The sequence below is a fragment of the Capra hircus genome, chromosome 2 (assembly GCF_001704415.2).
Source record: "Capra hircus breed San Clemente chromosome 2, ASM170441v1, whole genome shotgun sequence".
Classification (NCBI taxonomy): domain Eukaryota; kingdom Metazoa; phylum Chordata; class Mammalia; order Artiodactyla; family Bovidae; genus Capra; species Capra hircus.
In genome coordinates this window covers 118,938,273-118,953,964 of record NC_030809.1, presented here as the reverse complement: position 1 = coordinate 118,953,964, position 15,692 = coordinate 118,938,273, and the positions used below count along the sequence as shown (strand labels likewise).

The window sequence follows — 15,692 nt, the reverse complement described above, 5'->3', positions numbered from 1 at the left end:
GTGGTTGCCAAATGCTGCGTAGAACATCGGTTAAAGCAGATAGCTACGTTTAAGATGAAATGTCCTCATTTTCCAGAATAGTGTGGATACCCAGCCACATATGAGAAACCCTGGTATAATTCTGGAGCAGTCTTTTTTGCTATTTAATTAAGTAGTGCATGGTTTGCTCCCCTACCCAGCCCCATGTGATGGCCGGTGAAGTCATTGTAAGACTCATTGTAAGTTCATACAATTTGAACTTCATCCCCTTGAAAATTATTGAGATAGGTGAAAGGTTTGTAATTTTATTTTATTTGCCTAAAATTCCACCCAGGAAAATTATCTCAAATGTAAATGTCGTCTAGTACTAAGTTCTTTGTTCATGTCTTCCCTACCCCTGGATTCTCTGCCCTCCCCTAGACGTCATCCTGCCTTTAGTGAAGTGTTGCAGTGTGTTTTTTTCCCCTTGGCTAGGTTTTATTTGCAACTGCATGTGTTTTTATATGATTGCTTACACTGTGTGGATATAAATTACTTTTTGGAATAATCAGTGAAAAAGAACTCATACAAATACAGATTTGTAGTTCCATAAACTTTGTGAATACCCCCAAAGATACCTGTTTATTCTTATTTTGATATTGAAAATATAATAGATGGTATGATAACATTAGCTTCATGAATTCCTTTTATAAGTACTGTAATAAAATGGTTAATTTGTCCATACATACCCTCCAATTATCTCCTCAATTCCTGGCAACAGCCACAACCCCATCTTTCCTTTTTATTGCCTACCAGTTAATTGCACTAATAGGTTTTACTTTTCATTTCTGCATGACTTTCATTATAAAAAATGGCAAGTGCTAACTCTTGCTGCTTTTTAGTTAGTACATATTTCAGACTTTTTAATCAGAGATGAGCAAAGCAAATGGATTTTTTTTAATTTCATGTGAATATGCTTGCTAGCCTCAAAATTCCAGATGACTACTTCTGACTTTTACTCTTTTAGAAAAGAAGAGGCTTATTTGGGACCAATAAATTCTGCCAGGTAAGGAATATTGGTAGCTAGAGCTATGTGGTAGTGTTTGTTTTTGTTTTTTTTTCTCTAGAAAAGCTCTTTTTAGTACTGTTTACCAGTGAATCAGTCTTCTCAATTCACAGACAGGTTTCCTGTGCAATGTGAACTAACATGAGCTAATTTAATGAGTATTTAACAAGGCATTTGTTCATTTAAAAGTGATGTAAACATTTTAATAAAGATGTTTGAAAACATTTGTGCATTTTTAATAATCAAATGTGTATGAAATCCAATAGAATCTTTAAAAACAAGAGTTTGTTGTATAATTGCAGTACCTTAAATAATTTTCCTGAGTACTCTACATATAAAATGATATGATATTGATATATAGTATTGACTATACTAAATTGAATAATTTTCATTTATCACATTTTATGATTTATGAGAACGTTTTTATTCAGCCTGGTTGTTTTATTCATCTTGAAAATTGGTGAATAAAAGACTTGCCATTGATTTAGTTATACATATGAAATATGTAATATTTCTTTATGAAATATGAAATATCTCTGGTGGCTAAGACAGTTAAGAATCCGCCTGCAATGCGGGAGATCTGGGTTCTATCCCTGGGTTGGGAAGATCCCCTGGAGGAGGGCATGGCAACCCACTCCAGTATTCTTGCCTGGAGAATCCCCAAGGACAGAGGAGCCTGTTGGGCTACAGTCCATGGGGTCACAACAAGTCGAACATGACTGGGACTAAGAACAAATCATTATGATTAGAGAGAAAAGAATTTGCATTAGAGGAAGAAAAAAATTTAAGTTGATATAAATTAACATTATAGTTATTATTTTTATCTAAATTTTAAAGTATTTTAGGAATACTACAAGAAAAAATTCAGGATTTTACTACTGTATACTTTAAAAAAAGAGAAAGATATAAAAGTTTTCTATATTGTTGCTAAGTCTGGATCCTGCTGAAATGACCCAGATATTTGTAGTTACTGTGTGCTAAGTCACTTCAGCTGTGTCTGACTCTTTGCAAACCCATGGACTGTAGCCCGCCACGCTCCTCTCTGTGGGATTTTCCAGGCAAGAATGCTGGAGTGGGTTGCCATTTCCTTCTCCAGGGGATCTTCTCTACTCAGGGATCAAACCTGCACCTCTTATGTCTCCTGCATTGGCAGACAGATTCTTTACTACCAGCACAACCGATAGCCCTTCTGATGGCAAATACTGAAAATATCAGATAGGCAGTGTCTGTTTCAAAATATTGGATAAATTGACAAGTTTCTTTCTTATACCATTTAAAGTCTTCTTTCAACTAAATTATGTCCTCCCCAGTGACATATGAATAAGAAATATAATTATAGAATTCTATGATAAACAGGGGGAAAGAAACAAGATTGAGACAGGAAAAAAAAAAGTGGACCTTTTCTTGAAATACCTATAACAAAATAGAGAATCAAGTGGAAAATAGAGAAAATTTGTTCCAAGTGAGAAATATGAAAGATAAAATTTTCATGTGATTAGCAGTTAAGCCATTCAAAGGATGAAAAGAAGCCAGAGTTAATGACAGATGCAAAGGAATAGAGTAAAAGGACTGTCTTATGAGGATAAGTAGGATTATATGTATAAAGTAGAGAAGTCGATTCTAGCTAAGAATTTCTTGAAGGAACCTCTTTAGTTTGCTTCTCATGAAACAGATGGGTGGGAACTCACCCGCCTTTATATGGAGGTGCTTAGCCACAACTCACCTTTCAGGAAGAGAGCACTCAGCTTGGGAACATAAACAGTATTTTCAGGTTATAGGGTATAAATATGAGATTTGAGTAGAATGCATTTGTATTAGGAGTTACTTGAAAAATTATGTAGGCAGCTAACAGTTTCAAAAATTCAAAGGGAATGTTTATATCCAAGGTTGTATTGGAAATCTCAACAGATATCTTGTTTTACTAAAAATTTGGAACTAGGTTTTTGTAGATGTATCTTTGTCTATGTTTCTATATTGAAGTATAAGAACCACTAGGATGTGCAGATTTATTTTAGATGATGGAAGTTTTAATCTTTAACTTTCAATATATTTTTTGAAGTGAAACTATGATTTCATAAGTATCATTGCTGCATTCTTAAAAAGTCTATTTTAATATGATTTAAAGAAAAATGTTAGAATAATAATATATATAATAGTATAGGCATATTACAAAAATGATGAAAGGAAATGTGTTTAGGAAATATTCACATTGTTTTATTCTAGATAGACACTAGATTGTCGCTAGAAGACAATGGCACCCCACTCCAGTACTCTTGCCTGGAAAATCCCATGGACGGAGGAGCCTGGTAGGCTGCAGTCCATGGGGTCGCTAAGAGTCAGACACGACTGAGCCACTTTACTTTCACTTTTCACTTTCATGCATTGGAGAAGGGAATGGCAACACACTCCAGTGTTCTTGCCTGGAGAATCCCAGGGACGGGGGGGCCTGGTGGGCTGCCGTCTATGGGGTCGCACAGAGTCGGACACGACTGAAGCGACTTAGCAGCAGCAGCAGCAGCAGCAGCAGCAGATGTATTTTTTAGAACCTTACAACAAAAAATATCTCAATAAAATTCTCTTATTTTTTTAGCTTTGCAAAATAGTGCAAAGTTTCCCATCCTGCCAATAAAGTTTGGCTGTTTTATTTTTAAGCCTGTCTAAACTGTTTTGCCATCTCTAGTAACAATGAGAAAGTTACAGGTTCATGTTATGCAAATTGATGAGACTTAAGTATTTACACTGTGAGTATACTAAGGAAGTGGACTAGGGTTTAATTTTCTGATATTTCGAGATTTTTGCCCATAGAGGTTTTTTTTTTTTAATTCTTGTTAAATGAATTTTAATACAATCAGCTACAACCTTGAGCAAAACAAATCCCCAGATTTTCCAGTCATGATATTTTATATTAAATAGTTAAATGTAATACTTTTAACAGTTTTTTTTTCCTCTTTCACTTTTTAAGTTATCATAAATAAAATTGACTTTTGGAGAATGCCCACAGTCCTGTAAATTTCCATACATGTATAAGTTTGTGTAACCATCGCTTCAGTCAAGGTATAAAGTAATTCTATTACTCTCTTCTTTGAATTTCTAAGTGTTCCAAACCATATAACTTGTCTCTATAGTAGGAATACATTGTCCTAAACTTGTAGCAAAAAAAAAAAAACTACTTTGCTGTACTGTTCGATAAATCTGTGCTCCACTCTCCTTTCTAATGAATTTAGGTTCTTCTAATTGCTAATTGTACACTTGGTTGATTTATGGTCCTCATCAGAAATAGCATTCATTTTTCCTTTCTACCAAATATCATCAACTAATCCAGTCCTAAGCTCTAGCCTCTGGAGATTTCCTAGACGATGATATCAGTAGATCTGTCTTTGTTCACGTTACATCTGTTGATAAGTTATGCTTTGTTCATCATCCGCATTGTTTTTTGAACTGCCAGTTGTCTGACGTTAATGCTGGATTATTATCTGAAGTACACAGGAGAATCACTGCTGCATTTCTTTTTATAGGCTCTGCAGACAGTGTTCTTTCTTTTTCCAAGTATTTTCATGGCTTTGTGCCATGCTTTTTCTACACTATCATTGCATATTTCTCTATCTGTGTATGGTACATGCAAACCAAAGAGAGGAAAGTCACAGGCTATATGTCAAAACTTTCCTTGAATATTTAAACAAGTGTTGCATCTTAACCATTCTGTTATGGACATTTGAGTAGCATGCATTTCCAATAAAATGAATATCTAGAGTCCATAAACAATAATAAATTATTTTAAAATAAAGATCAATATTTGTCTAACTGTACTGTAATATAAGTCTATCATTTATGACTTTACCACAGATAGAAAATTAAGAAATTTAAATATATCTGTAACAGTCATCACTGAGGTCATTTCAGACCATCTTAAGTATTATTACCTCACACAGAGAAAACATTAACAAGTTAATTTTAACCCTGATATTTGGATCTTAAGTTTTCTTGTTCTATTAATCTTTTAAGATTTTTTCAAGGTTTCTTATATAAATATAAGATATCTTGAAATGTTGTGATTCTCCTGTGATTGTTTTGTGTGTGTTATTTTTAAAAGATTTTTCTTTTGCTTTTAATTCTTGGAAATAAGTATATTACTAATGGATGAAATTCTTTATGAGAATGAGATTCTTTATGATCCTTGTTTGGGAACTAAAAGTTAAAAACTTCAAGGAATAATACAGCTACTTTTACTTGTACACACTATTGTCCGTCCTTTGAAGCTATAAATTGACTGTTTTGTCATTTGCTCCTCAGATGGATCCTGTGCAAAAAGCAGTCATTAACCACACATTTGGAGTGTCCATTCCCCCAAAGAAGAAACAAGTTATTTCTTGTAATGTCTGTCAGCTTCGCTTTAACTCGGATGTGAGTATCACCTTTCCATTGCTCTCTGTAGTCTGTCAGCTTGGAGTCTGATTGTTCTGAACATGTACATCTCTTCATATTACATATTCTCTAGAAGCACATTTATTGTGGGCTGTTGGTGGCCCATTTATTTCAGTGTGCTAGATTTTAAAGGGCTTCAGATTCAACATTAGAAACTTGAACCACAGAGTGGCTAATATCAAAAATCAAGGATTTCTCTGTGTAATCAGACTCATCTGTATCATTTTATACTTAATTCTACTGTTATATTTACTTTTCAGAAATACTTGAATAGCAGAAAATATTTTTTAAAGTTTAAAATGCAATGAAAATATGAAAAAATGCAATGAATGTTGAAGAAAACCATTGTTATTATTCTTGATAGCAAGTATCACATTTAAGTGTGTGTGCCAAATCATATTAAACACCTGAAGAATAATTTATTGCACAGTTTATATTTTCCCAGAAGATAGAAATACAGGGAAGGCTTTGTAAATTATCTTATCTGGCAAGCATAACCATCCTGTTTAAAAAAAATGATAATAAGAAAAGGATACACATTAGTATTTTTTGAAAGTCAATTTTAGAATATAGAAAGAAGATAACAATATCATATTAAATAATATTAGAATGTTTATAATATTCAATTATCAAGTAAAGCCAATGACCAATGCAAATCTGAATCTGGCAACTGTATATTTGGTATTTCCCAAGATATTTTACCATCAACGTCATTTTGCAAAGAGTATGTTATAAGATTCATGAGTTTCAGAAATACTAAAATAGTAAATACCTTTCTTTGTGTATACCAGTAAATGATATTTTCATAATTCTATTTAGGAAACATAATGAAAATTATAGTCATTGGAAAAGAGAAGATATGCTTATCATGACTTATAAAAGTATATTTAATGCAATTTCAACCAAAAATCCAATGAATTTTTTTGGTACCTGATAAAATCTCTCTCCAATTCCATATTCAAGAATTAAAATGTTCCCAAATAAATTGAGAGATATATAGTACCAATTCACTAGAAATCTCAGTATTGTTAAGATGTCATTTCTTCCCCAATTGATCCATACGTCTAACACAACTTTGATAAAAATCCTAGAAGGCTTTTTTCGTAGAAAATACCAAGACATTTCTTAAATGTAATAGAAAAGGCCTATGATAGTCAAAATGTTTTTCAGGAAAGAACAAAGTTTGAGTACTTATATTTTTTTATTTTAATACTTACTATAAAATCTATAGTAATCAAGACCATATTATTGGTGAAAGAGTAGTAGACACATTGATCAGTAGAACAAAATAGACCCACACCTGTACAGTCAGTTGATCTTCAACAAAGTTGCAGATAGTTCAATGGAGAAAGGTCAGTCTTTGCAACAAATAGTGCAATTGGATATCTACATGTAAATTTTTTAAAAAGAACTTTGTGTGCTATTTCCCACAAAATACAAAAATTAATTCAAATAGATCGTATGCATAACTATAAACTTGAAACTATAAAACTAGAAAAAAACATAAGAGAAAATTTATGTGACCTTGAGTTAGACAAAGATTTCTTTGTCTAAAAAAATATGAAATAAAAAATGTGAATTATAAAAGTGCTCATTATTGGACTTCATCAAAATTAAAAATGTCTCCTCTTCAAATGACACTATTAAACTGTTAAGAAATTGAAAAGAAAAACTACAGACTGAGAGACAATATTTATAAGACACATGCCTTGTATGCAGAATATTTAAATAACTTACAATTCAATAATAAATAATAAATGGGCAAAAGACTTAAATAAGCACTTTACCAACAGTTCTCAACATCATTAGCTGGTAAGGAAGCAAACCACAATCAGACACCACTATATCTATTAAAATGATAAAAATTAAACCAATTGATATTACCAAATGCAAAAATAAGGACCAACTGGAACTCTCATTAACTGTTGTTGGAAATAAAAGGTAGTACAGATCCTTTAGAAAACAGTTTGATGGCTATTTATAAGAATTTTTATGAAGTGGTAGATTCATTTCTCATACAGCCCATCAATCCCACTTCAGGGTATTTATTTATTCAAGAGAAATGAAAACATTTGCCATATTTACATGTCTTTATAGGAGCTTATTCATAATTGCCCAAAACTGAAATTAGTCCTAATGTCTAACAACTGATGATGAAATAAACTGAAATATAGCCCTACAATGGACTCAGCGGTAAAAGAAGTGATATACCAATGCCTCTCACAATATGGATGAATTTCAAAGGCAGTGTGCTAAATAAAATAAGTTGCACACAAAAGCTATACACTGTATGGTTACACTTATGTAACTTTTGCAGAAGACAAAACTGTGGGGACAGAAATCAGACCCATAGTTAATAGGGACTGAATTTGGAGTTGAGAAGTTCATCACCAAGGGGCATGAGAGAACTTTTTTGGGTGATGGAAATACTCTAAATCTTCGTTGCTGTGGTAGTTACACAACTGTTTTGTTTTGTTTTTTCCTTCAAAACTCATAGAACTCAATACCTAAAAAGAATTTTACTGTATGTAAAGTATACCTCAGTAAACCTGACTAGGAAAATAAAATCAATGTGATAGGAATCATGAAATATTTTGTAAATTGAAGACTAATTATAGAAACATACCTACCTAATATAAAACTACAATATTGCTACTAGATTTAAGGTATAATAATTAAAGGAATTTTTTAAAGAAAAGATGGAATAATAAATACCGAAAATAGATCCAAGTATATTTAACATTTTTGCCCAGTTATTATCCAAATTTATGTAGCCATGTAGGGAAATTAACATCTTTGTAACTTTATGAATATAAAATGAAAATGTTCACTACCTAACTGGCCACTGGCAAAATGAGTGCACAGGTGAAGACATGCTCCATATTTAATTCTAGCATTCCCACTGCAGTGGTGCCAGATGCTGAAGCATCTCATAATACAAAGCAAAGAGACTGCAAAGTAAAATTGCAAAAATCTTGCAAAAGATGCAGACTTTCATGAAGTCATGATTGTCATGTTGGAGACCTGTTTAACACAAGTCACTGACAAATGAGGATCTGCCTGTTAGAAGTATTAATTTAACAAGAGAAAAATTAAAAGGTTGATGATAGGCTGCTCAAAGTAAAATGTTTTAACTATCAAGTGAATAATAAAAACTTTTGCAATTATGAATCCCTTGAATTAAAAAAAAAAGAAAACATTTATTTACATGGTCCAAAAAGAAAATTAATTTTAAAAGAATCATTGAAGAATATTGTTTCATCCTATTCCCATCCTCCTACTCTCCATGCCTTTCTCTGTCTATCATAACTACATTAATATTTCTTGCCTATCTTTCCTGGGTTTGTTTATACAGATATAACCAAGTATGAATATATACTCAATCTCCTTCCTTTTCTACATACAAGGTAGTATACTATTTATGCTTTACTTTTACCTTGCATTTTTTTAACGTACCAATATATCCTAGAGAATTTTCCCTTCCAGAACCTAGCAAGCCCCCTCACTGTTTTATCATAGGTGTGATAGACAAAGATGTCCACATCCTAGTCTCTGGACTCTTTTACTATATTACCTTGTAAGGCAAAGGAAAATTAAGGTAGTAATTGGAATTCAGAGCACTAATCAGTGACCTGAAAATAACTGTCCTGGATTATCCCACAGGCCCAAAGGCCCTTAAAGGTAAAAGAGGGAGGCAAAATGAAAGGTTAGAGTGACAGGATATAAGAACAAATTGAGTGGCCATCATTTGTTTGAAGGTGAAAAAAGGGACCACATGCCAAGGAATATGGAAAGTTTCTAGAAGTGAAAAGTCAAGGAAATTGACTTAGAGCCCTCAGAAGAGAATGCAGTCCTGCTGACACCTAGGTTTCAGCCCAGTGAAACCCATGTTGGACTTCCAGCCTCGAGAACTGTAAGATAATAAATATGTGTTGTTTAAGTCACTGAGTTTGTGGTAACTTGCTACAACAGCAATAGAATACTGATACAGTAGTCTATGTGTAGATGTCCCATGGTTTCTTTAACTAGTCCCTTATTGGTGGACACTTAGGTTTTTTCTTATCTTTGGAGTTAACATCGATTTTCATAACCAATAAATGACAGATCTTCAAAAGAGACATGAGTTCGATCCCTGGGTCAGGAAGATACCCTGAAGAAGAAAATGGCAACACAGTCCAGTTTTCTTGCCTGGAGAATCTCATGGACAGAGGAGCCTGGCAGACTACAGTCCATGGGGACACAAAGAGTTGGACACGACTGAAGCAATTTAGCATAGCATGCTAGTACATAAATTTGGGTCTCTTGCCTATGGATCCACAACTCTCCCATTATCTTATGTTGCCTTAAAAATTAACTCATTTTCTTAGCACTTACTGTGCTCCTATTTTATTTTATGCCAAGCACTATACATACTAGGGGCTTCCCTGGTAGCTCAGCTGGTAAAGAATCTGGCTGTGATTCAGGAGACCCCAGTTTGACTCCTGGGTTGGGAAGATCCCCTGGATAAGGGATAGGCTACCCAATCCAATATTCTTGGGCTTCCCTGGTAAATCAGATGGTAAAGAATTGCCTGCAATGCAGGAGACCTGCGTTCGATCCCTGGGTTGGGAAGAATCCCTGGAGGAGGATATGGCTATCCACTCCAGTATTCTTACCTGGAGAATCCCCATGGACAGAGGAGCCTGGTGGGCTACAGTCAGTGGGGTTGCAAAGTGCTTACACTATGCTATGTGTGACTAAGCACAGCATAGCATACATACTAGACCCCAGAATCCAACAGCAACTTTTACTAGTAAACAGGGTGCATGAAAGCTTTCAAGGATTAACCTTATTGGATCCTCTCAGAACATATTCTGAGTTTTCAGTTCCATATGTTCATTATTCTATACATAGAAATGCTGCACAGTGTAAAACATGGAATTAAGGGTCCTTGAATGTGATTTAACCCCTAATTTTGAACTTTGATAAACCATTTCACCACTGTGGGCCTCAGTTTCCTCCTCTGTAACATAACCTAAAATGGACTACATAGTCTTTGAGAGGATCATTCCAGCATTATGATTAAAAATCATTTCGTGGTATTTCTTTAGAAGGATGGGATTTAAACACTTCCACCTTACAGGTGGAATAGCTAAGACCTAGAAAGAATGACTATGCATTTTATTTGTTATTTGTATCATGGGTTGAGTGAGGGGAGGTATGTCAGTCTTCTTGCTACAGCCTAGAATTGCTCTGGGAGCAGATTCGTCTTTAACATGAGCTTCATTCAGTGTCAGTAATTTTCTTTGAATTTACTAACAGAGACATGGACAGATGTACCCATGAGCACGTGACCACTGGCTTTCTTGTCATTGCTAAAGCTCTGTTGATAATGGAGAAAGAAAGTAAATTTCTGAGTCATGCTTAGACTCTGGGCAGGAAAGCCACAAAGTTTGGATGGCAAATTCACAAGTGTGACATATACATGTTCTCAGTGTTTAATAATGGTGCTATAATCTGCATAACTGAGCTCTGAAACTGAGTGTTCTTTATTTGGGGGAGAGTTTATTATTTTATAATTACCCTATTTACATTTTAATGTAAGAATTAAGAAGATGCTCATCTTTATTTTCTTTAATAACATTTTTAAATCAGCCTAAGACTGAATTGGCTTTCCTCTTCAGTGTAGAAAATATGTTTATTGAAGAATCTGGAAGGCAGATTTGCACAGTTAAACAGACTGCATTCTGCCATTCTCCATTACCCATATAAACTGTACCAGGGCAGACTTCAGGCATAAAAATTCAATGTGACCTAGTTTAAGTGTCCAGTAACCCCCTTTGTTCAGCTTTTATCATCTCAGTAGAACTCCACTGTTGGAAAGCAAAATGCTACAGCTTTATTTACACAATACAGCATTATGCAAATGAACAAGCATTAATCACAAACATTTCCCAAGTGAACCTTTGCAAATTGACACCATTAACTTTGCCAAGGGGCAGGCGTTGCAGTCCAGGAATAATATGTCTTTCCAACTGAGTCCTAGACATTTGCTCAAATGTGTGCATCACCCATATCCCTATTTCTTCTTGACCACCCTTTTTCCTGAATAACATGGTTTAGGCTAAGCACTGAATGAAATTGTCCTGGGCTTGAATGCCCCCTTCTTCTCCAGTGAACAAGTACACTGCAACTCTAGGGTGGCTATAAATTGATAAGCTTAAATCTGAATCATTCCTATTAGCTGGGAAATATGTTTCTAGAGTTAAGCCTTGCCGGGGAAATAGGTCTTCCATATGTTCCATAGTTAGTTTTTAAAAAGACTCTCAAAATTATTGGACTTTCGGTTTTCATACAAAAAGCAAGAAACTGGCACTTTTAACAAAAGCTTTTAAAATATTTTTGAGGCTAACATTTCTTTTCTTGGCTAGGTTGAAAGCTGGCAGATCCCAAATAATTTCTAATTTTCATATTAATTTTAACTTCTTAGAGAATAGTAGCAGAAGGATAAAGAAAACTGACCCTTAAAGAGATTTTTACATAAAATCAGGGCAACTTAATACTCTTGAATGCTTAAAAATAGAGGTGATCTTCTTTTATTGTTGTTATCTCAGAGCAGAGTTAATCATAAATACCCTAAACATATGACTGAGCCCTTTATACTTCATGGGCAAATCGAAATGAGAGCATAATGATCTTTTTAATCAAGTTTTATATACTCTAATTCAGGAATTGACCCTGAAATTTTGGTACTCAGCATTAATATCACAATTGATTAAGCATGAGACGCAGGGTCCCTAACTGCTAACCCCACTCATTTGGAGCTAACTCATTTGACTTTTTTAATTTACAGCATTACTTTTTGAATAGAATTATAAATCAAATCATCTATCATTCATTTTTATACAAATTTTACCTTGTGGCTCCTCTAAGGTTTTACTTTTGTCGTGTTGTTTTTCTCTTCGTTTTGGATTTCGATTATCTAGTATCTCCTCGCTCTCATTTTAGCCCACTGTTCTTTTCCCTTGCTATGTTCTATTTCCTCATGTCTCTCCTCAAGTGATGAGGAGATAGATGACCTCATGCCATTTCATTGATTTATATTAGACTGATATGGTACAAATGGACAGAAAATTAAGGATTTGCTCAGAAGTTAAAATGGCAAAGTGACCAACTGTTTGTGTGACGTTTCTGTAAGTGACCTAAGTCTCTTATTCTTTACTATAAATATCTCTGCAATTTTAGGAAGTGCAATCATCCAACAATCACCCTCAGTTCATGTGTAATTGATACATCTGCAATGCTTCTTTGCTCTGCATTTTGCATCTTTGTCAGTTTAGCAGTTCTCATTTGGACAAGGTTATTTAAATATGCTCTCCTGGGCCTTTCTGCCTGTATCTCTTTTTGTAATTTTAATCTTATGCCCACTTCCTGATTTCTTTCGCAGTTTATGTAATACAGTACAGATTCTCTGTCTTGTATAAACAAACTGCCCCCATCCACCATCTGCCACTCAAGAGGCTTTAGTGTATTTTTTTGCTGGAGGCCCTGGCATTCCCTGTCATCCAGCAGGGATCTCAGCAGTCATGAGATTAGGGAGAAAGCAACAATTTCGGGTCCCACATAAATGCCCTTTCCATGTGCTCTTGGCTGACCCTCCGTCTCCTTTGGCCCCCAGGCCTTACTGCATCTCTCCACCAGCTGCCAGGAGGCAGCAAGTCCCTACAGCAGCTGTGGTTCCTTCCCTGGGAGGTCAGAGCAGCAGGGAAATAGGAACCCCTTACACACCTTCTTGGAAGACCTTCCTTGAAGCAAAAGCGGAATAAGCACCCAACTGCAAGGGCAAATGCTTAAATTTTCTGAAGGATCAAGCTTTTTGTTTGAAAAATACTCTCCTAGGGAACTTGCATTTCGCTCTTGGCTGCCTAGCTCTGGTTTTAACTCTAGAAATTCTGTGCGCAGTCATTCATGTTTGTCTTTCCCCGTCAGAACATGTTCTCTTCACATCACGTTCCTCCTTCCTGTGTTCTCTCTTTTATCCCTTTCTCCCTCTCCTCTAGCTCTTCTCTGGCACAAAGGTACAACAAAGGCACTATTCTTTCCTTCTCTCCTGGACATAATGTCTTTATTAAGCTTTTTCAAGTTTAATAACTGGATTCATTGCTTTAAATTCTGAGGCACTTTTCACTTGGAAAGCCCCTAAAATGTACATTTTTTCATTTATTTTTTAATTGAAGGATAATTGCTTTACAGAATTGTGTTGGTTTCTGCCTAGCAGATAGTTTTGTTTACAGTATGTTGAACATAGTAAGGAGAGGAACCAGAGATTGAATTGCCAACATCTGCTGGATCATCCAAAAAGCAAAAGAGTTCCAGAAAAACATCTATTTCTCCTTCATTGACTATGCCAAAGCCTTTGACTGTGTGGATCACAAGAAACTGTGGAAAATTCTTCAAGAGATGGGAATACCAGACCACCTAACCTGCCTCTTGAGAAACTTATATGCAGGTCAGGAAGCAACAGTTAGAACTGGACATGGAACCACAGACTGGTTTCAAATAGGAAAAGGAGTATATCAAGGCTGTATATTGTGACCCTGCTTATTTAACTTCTATGCAGAGTACATCATGAGAAACGCTGGGCTAGAAAAAGCACAAGCTGGAATCAAGATTGCCGGGAGAAATATCAATAACCTCAGATATGTAGATGGCACCACCCTTATGGCAGAAAGTGAAGAGGAACTAAAAAAACCTCTTGATGAAAGTGAAAGTGGAGAGTGAAAAATTTGGCTTAAAGCTCAACATTCAGAAAATGAAGATCATGGCATCCGGTCCCATGACTTCATGGGAAATAGATGGGGAAACAGTGGAAACAGTGTCAGACTTTATTTTTTGGGCTCCAAAATCACTGAAGATGGTGATTGCAGCCATGAAATTAAAAGACGCTTACTCCTTGGAAGAAAAGTTATGACCCAATCTAGATAGCATGTTGAAGAGCAGAGACATTACTTTGCCAACAAAGGTCCATCTAATCAAGGCTATGGTTTTTCCAGTAGTCATGTATGGATGTAAGTTGGACTGTGAAGAAAGCTGAGCACTGAAGAATTGATGCTTTTGAACTGTGGTGTTGAAGAAGACTCTTGAGAGTCCCTTGGACTGCAAGGAGATCCAACCAGTCCATTCTGAAGGAGATCAGCCCTGGGATTTCTTTGGAGGGAATGATGCTGAAGTTGAAACTTCAGTACTTTGGCCACCTCATGCGAAGAGTTGACTCATTGGAAAAGACTTTGATGCTGGGAGGGATTGGGGGCAGGAGGAAAAGGGGACGACAGAGGATGAGATGGCTGGATGGCATCACGGACTCGATGGACATGAGTCTGAGTGAACTCTGGGAGTTGGTGATGGACAGGGAGGCCTGACGTGCTGCGATTCATGGGGTCGCAAAGAGTCAGACACGACTGAGCGACTGAACTGAACTGAACTGAACACAGTATTTAAATTCCAACCAGTCTAGTGTTTAAAACAATTTTTCCTATATTTCCTGAACTTTCAGGCCCTTTGATAACTGATATGTCAAGGAAAACCTTAAACAGTCATTTTCTAATATCTGGCCCTCTTCATCATCACTGGACTTCCCTGATAGCTCAGACAGTAAAGAATCCGCCTACAGTGCAGGAGACCTGGGTTCAATCCCTGGGTTGGAAAGATCCCCTGGAGAAGGGAATGACTACCCACTCCAGTATTCTTGCCTGGAGAATTTCATGGACAGATTAGCCTGGCAGGCTACAGTCCATGAGGTCACAGAGTCAGACACAACTGAGCAACTAACACAGACATCACCACCATCAGATATGTCCAACAAATATCTACATATGTTAGGTCCACAGATCAACTTAACTCTTCCCCCCCTCATCCATACATATACAGTCACTGCCTGTTCCCCATGCAGACCTACTCCATTTCTCTTGAAGCCCTTGAAATGGACAACAGCTTCTTTAGTCTATTAATTTATACTATATTTATATAGTCACATATAAACTGAGTATACACAATTATGTGTAAGTATATATGTATAACTTGTGTTTTTTTAAGAATTGATGCTGATAAAATGTGGGCAGCAGAGTTTTAAGAATACTGGAACTTAGCCTGCTAAGTTTCCCCTATGCTAATAGTGGCCTTCCATTCAGAAATTAAATAAGCCATGGAAGTTGGTCCTCATAAAAAGTGAGTTTATGATGAAGGGATTTGGAGAAAGTCACACTCAAAC

General features: G+C 35.6%; 1 protein-coding gene across 3 annotated transcripts in view; it reads left to right on the top strand.

Annotated features, from left to right (window-relative positions):
- ZNF385B (zinc finger protein 385B) overlaps nt 1-15,692 on the top strand; it is a 480,906-nt gene that overhangs the window by 401,481 nt on the left and 63,733 nt on the right. For 2 of the 3 annotated variants that reach the window (XM_018065263.1, XM_018065272.1), the window contains one exon: nt 5,315-5,425. In XM_018065263.1, coding sequence (XP_017920752.1) covers nt 5,315-5,425 — 111 coding nt within the window. Of the gene's footprint in view, nt 1-985; nt 1,025-5,314; nt 5,426-15,692 lie in introns of all 3 variants that reach the window. The other variant, XM_018065260.1, reaches the window with a different exon arrangement.